This window comes from Cinclus cinclus, chromosome 31, assembly GCF_963662255.1.
Source record: "Cinclus cinclus chromosome 31, bCinCin1.1, whole genome shotgun sequence".
Lineage (NCBI taxonomy): Eukaryota > Metazoa > Chordata > Aves > Passeriformes > Cinclidae > Cinclus > Cinclus cinclus.
In genome coordinates, this window is record NC_085076.1 from 1940728 (window position 1) to 1951374 (window position 10647).

At 48.1% G+C, this 10647-nt stretch overlaps 1 protein-coding gene across 1 annotated transcript in view; it reads left to right on the top strand.

Moving 5' to 3' along the window:
• The window catches only part of ARHGEF11 (Rho guanine nucleotide exchange factor 11), a 69121-nt gene that overhangs the window by 35582 nt on the left and 22892 nt on the right, over positions 1-10647 (top strand). Inside the window, exons 18-24 of the mRNA XM_062511251.1 lie at positions 1052-1129; positions 1205-1268; positions 4805-4984; positions 6297-6344; positions 7483-7583; positions 7662-7748; positions 9220-9366. Of these exons, the coding sequence (XP_062367235.1) occupies positions 1052-1129; positions 1205-1268; positions 4805-4984; positions 6297-6344; positions 7483-7583; positions 7662-7748; positions 9220-9366 (705 nt within the window). The remainder of the gene's footprint in view (positions 1-1051; positions 1130-1204; positions 1269-4804; positions 4985-6296; positions 6345-7482; positions 7584-7661; positions 7749-9219; positions 9367-10647) is intronic.

The window sequence follows — 10647 nt, forward strand, 5'->3', positions numbered from 1 at the left end:
CGGTCGGGAATTTTGGGATTCCAGGCTGGGAATTTGGGATTCTGGATGGGAATTTTGGGATTTGATCTGGGAGTTTGGGATTTAGGCTGGGAATTTCGTGATTCGAGCTGGGAATTTGGGATTTGAGCTGGAAATTTTGGGATTCTGGTTGGGAAATTGGGATTTGAGGTGGAAATTTTGGGATTTGAGGTGGAAATTTTGGGATTTGAGCTGGGAATTTTGGGATCCAGGCTGGGAATTTTGGGATTCTGGATGGGAATTTTGGGATTCTGGATGGGAATTTTGGGATCCAGGCTGGGAATTTTGGGATTCCAAGGTGGGAATTTTGGGATTTGGGCTGGGAATTTTGGGATTTAGGATGTGGAAATTTTGGGATTCTGGATGGGAATTTAGGGATTTGAGCTGGGAATTTTGGGATTCTGGATGGGAATTTTGGGATTCGGGCCGGGAATTTTGGGATTCCTGTTGGGACGTTAGGATTTGAGGTGGAAAGTTTGGGATCCAGGCTGGGAATTTTGGGATTCCAGGCTGGGAATTATGGGATTTGGGCTGGGAATTTTGGGATTTAGGATGTGGAAATTTTGGGATTCTGGATGGGAATTTAGGGATTTGAGCTGGGAATTTTGGGATTCTGGATGGGAATTTGGGATTTTGGATGGGGATTTTGGGATTTAGGCTGGGAATTTTGGGATCCAGGCTGGGAATTTTGGGATTCCAGGCTGGGAATTATGGGATTTGGGCTGGGAATTTTGGGATTTAGGATGTGGAAAGTTTGGGATTCTGGATGGGAATTTAGGGATTTGAGCTGGGAATTTTGGGATTCTGGATGGGAATTTGGGATTTTGGATGGGGATTTTGGGATTTAGGCTGGGAATTTTGGGATCCAGGCTGGGAATTTTGGGATTTGAGCTGGAAATTTAGGATTTGAGCTGGGAATTTTGGGATCCAGGCCGGGAATTTTGGGATTCCGGCCGGGAATTTGGGGCTCAGGGCCGGGCGCGTCCCCCGTGCCCCCCCAGATTTGGGGAACGCCGTTCGGGCTCCGTTGCAGCCGTGCGCCCCGGGAACGTCCGCACCATGATCCGGCACTTCGAGAACAACCACGGAGACGGCGACGGAGACCGGGAGCGCCAGCGGGAGCGGGACCGGGACGGGGACGGGGACGGGGACGGGGACCGGGACCGGGACCGGGACCGGGACGGAGCCGGGACGGGACCGCAGCGCCTGTCCACGGGGAGCGTGCCCGACGGAGTCCTGGAGCACGGGAGGTGGGAGAAAATCCGGGAATTCCGGGAATGGCGGGAATCGATTGCGGGAATCTCAGAGTTTGGGGTTTGGGGTTTGGGGTTTGGGGTTTGGGATCGTTCTGGGGAATCCCCAGCCTGTCCACAGGGAGCGTGCCCAAGGGGATCCTGGAGCACGGGAGGTGGGAGAAAATCCGGGAATTCTGGGAATTCTGGGAATCGCAGGGTTTGGGGTTTGGGGTTTGGGGTTTGGGGTTTGGGGTTTGGGATCGTTCTGGGGGATCCCCAGCCTGTCCACGGGGAGCGTGCCTGACGGAGTCCTGGAGCACGGGAGGTGGGAGAAAATCCGGGAATTCCGGGAATCGATGAGTTTGGGGTTTGGGGTTTGGGGTTTGGGGTTTGGGATTTGGGGTTTGGGATCATTTTGGGGAATCCCCAGCCTGTCCACGGGGAGCGTGCCCAAGGGGATCCTGGAGCATGGGAGGTGGGAGAAAATCCGGGAATTCCGGGAATCCTGGGAATGGCGGGAATTGTGGGAATGGCGGGAATCGATTGCGGGAATCTCAGAGTTTGGGGTTTGGGGTTTGGGGTTTGGGGTTTGGGGTTTGGGGTTTGGGGTTTGGGGTTTGGGATTTGGGGTTTGGGATCATTTTGGGGAATCCCCAGCCTGTCCACGGGGAGTGTGCCCAAGGGGATCCTGGAGCACGGGAGGTGGGAGAAAATCCGGGAATTCTGGGAATGGCGGGAATCGATTGCGGGAATCTCAGAGTTTGGGGTTCGTGGTTTGGGGTTTGGGGTTTGGGATTTGGGGTTTGGGATCGTTTTGGGGAATCCCCAGCCTGTCCACGGGGAGCGTGCCCAAGGGGATCCTGGAGCATGGGAGGTGGGAGAAAATCCGGGAATTCCGGGAATTCTGGGAATCGATGAGTTTGGGGTTTGGGGTTTGGGGTTTGGGGTTTGGGGTTTGGGATCGTTCTGGGGCATCCCCAGCCTGTCCATGGGGAGCACGGGAGGTGGGAGAAAATCCGGGAATTTCGGGAATCCTGGGAATGGCGGGAATGGCGGGAATCAATCGCGGGAATCGCAGGGTTTGGGGTTTGGGGTTTGGGATTTGGGGTTTGGGGTTTGGGGTTTGGGATCGTTTTGGGGAATCCCCAGCCTGTCCACGGGGAGCACGGGAGGTGGGAGAAAATCCGGGAATGGCGGGAATTCTGGGAATTCCGGGAATCCTGGGAATGGCGGGAATTGTGGGAATGGCGGGAATCGATTGCGGGAATCTCAGAGTTTGGGGTTTGGGATTTGGGGTTTGGGATCATTTTGGGGAATCCCCAGCCTGTCCACGGGGAGCGTGCCCGACGGAGTCCTGGAGCACGGGAGGTGGGAGAAAATCCGGGAATTCCGGGAATCCTGGGAATGGCGGGAATTGTGGGAATGGCGGGAATCGATTGCGGGAATCTCAGAGTTTGGGGTTCGTGGTTTGGGGTTTGGGGTTTGGGATTTGGGGTTTGGGATCGTTTTGGGGAATCCCCAGCCTGTCCACGGGGAGCGTGCCCAAGGGGATCCTGGAGCACGGGAGGTGGGAGAAAATCCGGGAATTCCGGGAATTCTGGGAATCGATGAGTTTGGGGTTTGGGGTTTGGGGTTTGGGGTTTGGGGTTTGGGGTTTGGGGTTTGGGATTTGGGGTTTGGGATCGTTTTGGGGAATCCCCAGCCTGTCCATGGGGAGCACGGGAGGTGGGAGAAAATCCGGGAATTTCGGGAATCCTGGGAATGGCGGGAATGGCGGGAATCAATCGCGGGAATCGCAGGGTTTGGGGTTTGGGGTTTGGGATTTGGGGTTTGGGGTTTGGGGTTTGGGATCGTTTTGGGGGATCCCCAGCCTGTCCATGGGGAGCACGGGAGGTGGGAGAAAATCTGGGAATGGAGGGAATTCTGGGAATTCCGGGAATCCTGGGAATGGCGGGAATTGTGGGAATGGCGGGAATCGATTGCGGGAATCTCAGAGTTTGGGGTTTGGGGTTTGGGGGTTTTGGGGATTTGGGGTTTGGGATCGTTCCGGGGCATCCCCAGCCTGTCCATGGGGAGCGTCCTGGAGCACGAGAGCTGGGAATTCCGGGAATCCTTGGGAATTCCGGGAATCCTTGGAATTCCGGGAATCCTTGGGAATTCCGGGAATCCTTGGAATTCTGGGAATCCTGGGAATTCCGGGAATCCTTGGGAATTCCGGGAATCCTTGGAATTCTGGGAATCCTGGGAATTCTGGGAATCCTTGGGAATTCCGGGAATCCTCGGAATTCCGGATCTTTTTTTTACCGTAATTCCTCATTTTTTCCTACCGTAATTCCCGCGTTTCTTGTTACCGTAATTCCCGTATTTCCCACCCCAGTTCCTCCCCCTTTTTCTACCGTAATTCCTCCGTGGGATTTTTTTAATCTTTTTTTTTATTTTTTAACGCAATTCTCCCATTTTTATTGATTTATTGATTTATTTTTTATTGATTTTATTTTTATTCCCTACAAACCCCGTCATTGTTATCCCCTCCCCCCTCTCCACCACAATTCCCCAAATCCCCTTTTTTTTTTGTTTGTTTGGGGTTTTTTTTTTTTTTTTGTTTTATTTTTGGGTTTTTTTGGGGGGTTTTTGGGGGTTTTTTTTTTTGGTTTTTTTATTTTTTTTTTGTTTTTTTTTTATTGTTTTGGTTGCTATTTTGGTTTGGTTTGGGTTTTTTGTTTGTTTTTTTTTATTATTTTGGGGGGTTTTTTTCTTTTTTTTGGTTTGTTTTGGGTTTTTTGGGTTTTTTTTGTTTTTTTGGTTTTTCTGTTTTGTTTTTTGGGGGTTTTTTTGTTTTTTTTATTTGTGTTTTTTTGTTTGTTTGTTTTTTGTTTTTGTTTTGTTTTGTGTTTTTTTGTTTTTATTTTTCTTTGTCCCCTTTGTGTTTTTTTTCTTTTTTTCTTTCAGTTTTTTCTGTCATTTCCTTTTTCTTTTCTTTTTTTGTTTGCTTTTTCATTTTTCTTTCGTTCCTTCTTTCTTAATTATTTTTTTGTTTGTTTTTTGGTGTTTTTTGTTTTGTTTTTTGTTTTTTTTTTTGTTGTTTTTTGTGTTTTTTTGTTTTTATTTTTCTTTGTCTCCTTTGTTTTTTTTTCTTTTTTTCTTTCAGTTTTTTTTGTCATTTCCTTTTTCTTCTCTTTTTTTGTTTGCTTTTTCATTTTTCCCTCCTTCCTTCTTTCTTAATTATTTTTTTTTCGTATTTGTTTTTGGGGGTTTTTTGTTTTGCTTTTTGTTTTTTTTGTTTTTTGTGTTTTTTTGTTTTTATTTCTTTTTGTCCCCTTTGTGTTTTTTTTCTTTTTTCTTTCATTTTTTTTGTCATTTCCTTTTTCATTTCTTTTTTCGTTTGCTTTTTCATTTTTCCCTCCTTCCTTCTTTCTTAATTATTTTTTTTTTCATTTTAATTTTTTTTTTAAAATCTACTTCTTGACTCGTTTCTATTTTTTTTTTAATTTATTTTTTTTATTTATTTATTTTTATTTATTTTTTTTTTTTCTCCTCCCCCCCCGGCCCAGCCCCCGTCCCGGGGTCCGCCTGGGGCGCTCGGGGAGCCTGAAGGGTCGGGGGGAGCTGAGGGGGTCCCGCGGGGCCGAGCCCCCCGTCCCTCGCTCCCGCAGCGACGCCGAGGTGGACGCGGGGGCCGAGACCCCCCGGCTGCGCTCGGCCTCCTCCTCGGCCTCCAGCCTCTCCAACAGGTGGGAATTCTGCAAATCACCTGTCCTTTCCAGAGTGGGGGTTGGGCGGGGGTTTTTTTGGGGTTTTTTTTTTTTTTTTGGGGTTTTTTTTTTTTTTTTTTAATTTCTGCTCCCAAATTTGGGGAATTCTGATCCCAAATTTGGGGAATTCTGATCCTAAATTTGGGGAATTCTGATCCCAAATTTGGGGAATTTTGCTCCCAAATTTTCAGAATTCTGATCCTAAATTTTCAGAATTCTGATCCCAAATTTGGGGAATTCTGATCCCAAATTTGGGGAATTTTGCTCCCAAATTTTCAGAATTCTGATCCCAAATTTGGGGAATTCTGATCCCAAATTTGGGGAATTCTGATCCCAAATTTGGGGAATTTTGCTCCCAAATTTTCAGAATTCTGATCCTAAATTTTCAGAATTCTGATCCCAAATTTGGGGAATTTTGCTCCCAAATTTTCAGAATTCTGATCCTAAATTTTCAGAATTCTGATCCCAAATTTGGGGAATTTTGCTCCCAAATTTTCAGAATTCTGATCCCAAATTTTCAGAATTCTGATCCCAAATTTGGGGAATTCTGATCCCAAATTTGGGGAATTTTGCTCCCAAATTTTCAGAATTCTGATCCCAAATTTGGGGAATTTTGCTCCCAAATTTTCAGAATTCTGATCCCAAATTTGGGGAATTCGGATCCCAAATTTGGGGAATTCTGATCCCAAATTTTCAGAATTCTGATCCCAAATTTGGGGAATTCTGATCCCAAATTTGGGGAATTTTGCTCCCAAATTTTCAGAATTCTGATCCCAAATTTGGGGAATTTTGCTCCCAAATTTTCAGAATTCTGATCCTAAATTTTCAGAATTCTGATCCCAAATTTGGGGAATTCTGATCCCAAATTTGGGGAATTTTGCTCCCAAATTTTCAGAATTCTGATCCCAAATTTTCAGAATTCTGATCCCAAATTTGGGGAATTCTGATCCCAAATTTGGGGAATTTTGCTCCCAAATTTTCAGAATTCTGATCCCAAATTTTCAGAATTCTGATCCCAAATTTGGGGAATTCTGATCCCAAATTTGGGGAATTTTGCTCCCAAATTTTCAGAATTCTGATCCCAAATTTGGGGAATTCTGATCCCAAATTTGGGGAATTTTGCTCCCAAATTTTCAGAATTCTGATCCCAAATTTTCAGAATTCTGATCCCAAATTTGGGGAATTCTGATCCCAAATTTGGGGAATTTGGGGGGGGGGGAGGAGGGGCCAGAATTTGGGAATTTTGGGGTGATTTTTTTTTTTTAATTTTTTTTCCCCATCCTTTTCCCAGATCCCTGGAAAATCCCACCCCCCCCTTCACACCAAAGATGGGGCGCAGGTGAGTGACCCCTCCCCCATGGAATTCCCAAATTTTCCCGGATTTTTTTCCCCCCCCCAATTTTTCCCCAATTTTCCCCAATTTTCCCCAAAATTTTCCCCCTTTTCTCCCCCCAGTATCCCCCCACTTTCCCCCTCAATTTTCCCAAAATTTCCCCTCCATTTTTCCCCAATTTTTTCCCCCACTTTCCCCCAATTTTTCCTCAAATTACCCCCCACTCTTCCCCAATTTTCCCCAAATTTTCCCCCAATTTTTCCCAAATTTTCTCCAATTTCCCCCAATTTTTCCCCAATTTCCCTCCAATTTCCCCCACAGTTTCCCCCCTAATTTTTCCCAATTCTTCCCGAATTTCCCCCCACTTTCACCCCAATTTTCCCCCAAATTTTTTCCCAAATTCTCCCCAATTTTCCCCTTATTTTCCCAAAATTTTTCCACATTTACCCCCCAATTTTCCCCAATTTCCCCCAAAATTTTTCCCCAAATTTCCCCCCACTTTCCCCCAATTTTCCCAATTTTCCCCCATTTTCCCCAAATTTTCCACCAATTTCCCCCCAATATTCCCCAATTTTTCCCCACTTTTTTCCCCAATTTCCCCCCAATTTCCCCCCAATATTCCCATTTTATCCCCACTTTTTTCCCCACTTTTTTCCCCAATTTTCCCCATTTTTTTACCCAATATTCCCGAATTTTCCCCACTTTTTTCCCCAATATTCCCCAATTTTTCCCCACTTTCCCCCAATTTTCCCCCAATTTTCCTCAATTTTCCCCCCAATTTCCCCCACTTTCCCCCAATTTTTCCCCACTTTTTTCCCCAATATTCCCCATTTTATCCCCACTTTTTTCCCCACTTTTTTCCCCAATTTTCCCCAATTTTTTTCCCAATATTCCCGATTTTTCCCCACTTTTTTCCCCAATATTCCCCAATTTTTCCCCACTTTTTTCCCCAATTATCCCCAATTTTTCCCCAATTTCTCCCCACTTTTTTCTCCAATTTTCCCCAATTTTCCCCAATTTTTTCCCCTAATTTCCCCTCACTTTCCCCCAATTTTTCCCCAATTTCTCCCCAATTTTTCCCCAATTTCCCCCCACTTTTTTCCACAATATTCCCCAATTTTTCCCAATTCCCACTTTTTTCCAGGAGCATGGATTCTCCCAGCCTTGGTTTCGGGGCCGATCCTTTCCTCCCAAACCTCCTGGAGGACGAGCAAGGCCTCGGCCCCGACCCGGAACCGGATCCCGAATCCCAACATTCCCAAAATAATTCCCAAAATAATAATTCCCAAAATTCCCACCAAAACTGGCAGCAGAATTCCCAAAATTCCCAGAGCTGGCAGCACTCGGTGAGCCGGGAGCTCGTGGCCAACCTGACCCAGAGGGAGGTGGATCGGCAGGAGGTCATCAATGGTGAGGGGGGAATTCCGGGAATTCCGGGAATTTCGGGAATTCCGGGAGTGCTGGGGGGAATGGGGGGGAGTGGGGGGGGGGGGGGTTTCAGGGAATTTTGGAGGTGAAATTCTGGGAATTCTGGAGGGATTCCAGGATTTGGGGAGTGGGAATTCTGGGGGGATTTCAGGGAATTTTGGGGGTGAAATTCTGGAATTCTGAGGGGATTTCAGGGAATTTTGGGGGAGAAGATCTGGGAATTCTGGGGGGGGATTTTAGGGAATTTTGGGGGGGGAAGATCTGGGAATTCCAGGGGGGGGGGTCCGGGGATTTTTGGGGGTGAAAATCTGGGAATTCTGGGGGAATTTTGGGGGGGAAGATCTGGGAATTCTGGGGGAATTTTGGGGGGGAAGATCTGGAATTCTGGGGGATTTCAGGGAATTTTGGGGGGGAAGATCTGGGAATTCTGGGGGAATTTTGGGGGGGAAGATCTGGGAATTCTGGGGGGAATTTCAGGGAATTTTGGGGGGGAAGATCTGGGAATTCTGGGGGGGATTTCAGGGAATTTTGGGGGGAAAGATCTGGGAATTCTGGGGGGGGGTTCCAGGGAATCTGGGGAGGATGGGATTGGGGGGGGAGGGGGAGGGTTGGGGGAGATTTTGGGGCTGATTCCCTGGGATTTGGGATCTCATTCTGTGCTGCTTTCTCCCGGTTTGGGGCCGGGTTTGGGGGCTGCTGCTTCGGGATTTGATGTCCCCAATGTCCCCAGTGATGTCCCCGATGATGTCCCCGATGTCCCCGATGTCCCCAGTGATGTCCCCAGAGCTCTTTGTCACTGAGCTGTCCCCAATGTCCCCAATGTCCCCAATGTCCCCAATGTCCCCAGTGATGTCCCCGATGATGTCCCCAATGTCCCCAATGTCCCCAATGATGTCCCCACTGCTGTCCCCAATGTCCCCACTGCTGTCCCCAGAGCCCTTTGTCACCGAGCTGTCCCCAATGTCCCCATTGCTGTCCCCACTGCTGTCCCCAATGTCCCCAATGTCCCCATTGCTGTCCCCACTGCTGTCCCCAATGTCCCCATTGCTGTCCCCAATGTCCCCATTGCTGTCCCCACTGCTGTCCCCAATGTCCCCATTGCTGTCCCCAATGTCCCCACTGCAGTCCCCACTGCTGTCCCCAATGTCCCCAATGTCCCCATTGCTGTCCCCATTGCTGTCCCCACTGCTGTCCCCAGAGCTCTTTGTCACCGAGCTGTTCCCAATGTCCCCATTGCTGTCCCCATTGCTGTCCCCACTGCTGTCCCCATTGCTGTCCCCAATGATGTCCCCACTGCTGTCCCCAGAGCTCTTTGTCACCGAGCTGTCCCCAATGTCCCCAATGTCCCCATTGCTGTCCCCAGAGCTCTTTGTCACCGAGCTGTCCCCAATGTCCCCAATGTCCCCAATGTCCCCACTGCTGTCCCCATTGCTGTCCCCACTGCTGTCCCCAGAGCTCTTTGTCACCGAGCTGTCCCACCTGCGTGTCCTGCGTGTCCTGGACTGTGTCTTTTACCAGCGCCTGCGCCGGGAGCAGCTGCTGAGCCAGGAGGAGCTGGGGCTGCTCTTCCCCAACCTGCCCGAGCTCATCGACGTCCACAGTGAGACCGAAATCCCAACATTCCCAAAGTCCCAAAATTCCCAGAATCCCAAAATCCCGAATCCCCAAATCCCAGAGTTCCTGACCCCACTGGTTCCCAAAACCCCGCTGGGATCCTGCTCTTCCCCAGCCTGCCCGAGCTCATCGACGTCCACAGTGACACCGAAATCCCAACATTCCCAAAATTCCCAGAGTCCCCAAATATCCAAATGCCCAGAATCCCAAATCCCCAAAATCCCAAATCCCCCAAATCCCCAAAATCCCAGAATCCCCAGTCCCCAAATCCTGAAATCCCAAAATTCCCAAATCCTGAAATCCCAAAATTCCCAAATACCCAGATCCCAAAATCCCAAATCCCTGAATCCCAAAATCTCCAAATTCCCCAAATCTCCCAAAATCCCCAAATCCGAAATCCCCAAATCCTGAAATCCCAAAATCCCCAAATCCTGAAATCCCAAATCCCCAAAATTCCAAATCCCCAAATCCTGAAATCCCAAAATCTTGAAATCCTCAAATCCCTAAATCCTGAAATCCCAGAATCCCCAAATCCCAAAATCCGAATCCCCAAATCCTGAAATCCCAAAATGCCGAAATCCCCAAGTCCCAAATCCCAAAATCCCCAAATCCAAAAATCTTTTTTTTCTCTTTTCCCCATTTTCCCTTCTTTTTCCCTTTCCCCCTTTTTTCCCCTCTTTTCCCCCTTTTTCCCCTATTCCCCCTTTTTAAATTTCCCCACCCTTCCCTTTCCCCCTTTTTTCCTCCTTTTCCCCCTTTTTCCCTTTTTCCTTTTTTCCCCTTTTCCCCATTCCCCTTTTTTCCCTTTTCCTCATTCCCCTTTCCCCCATCCCCTTTTTTCCCATTTCCCCCATTTCCCCATTCCCATTTTCCCCCTTTTTCCCTTTATCCCCCTTTTCCCCATTTCCCCATTTCCCCCTTTTCCCCATTCCCCCTTTTTCCTTTTTTCTCCCTTTTCCCCCATTTCCTCATTTCCCCATTTCCTCATTTCCCCACTCCCCATTTTCCCCTTTCCCCCTTTTCCCCATTTCCCATTCCCCCTTTTCATCATCCACCATTCCCCCTTTTTCCTTTTTCCCCATTCCCGCTTTTTCCATTCCCCCTTTTTCCCTTTTTCCCCCTTCTTCCCCCTTTTTTCCTTTCCCCCATTTCTTCCCATTCCCCTTTCCCCCCATTTTTCCATTTCCCTCTTTCTCCCTTTTACCCCTTTCCCCATTTCCCTTTTCCCCATTCCCCTTTTTCCCCCTTTTCCCCATCCTCCCTTCTT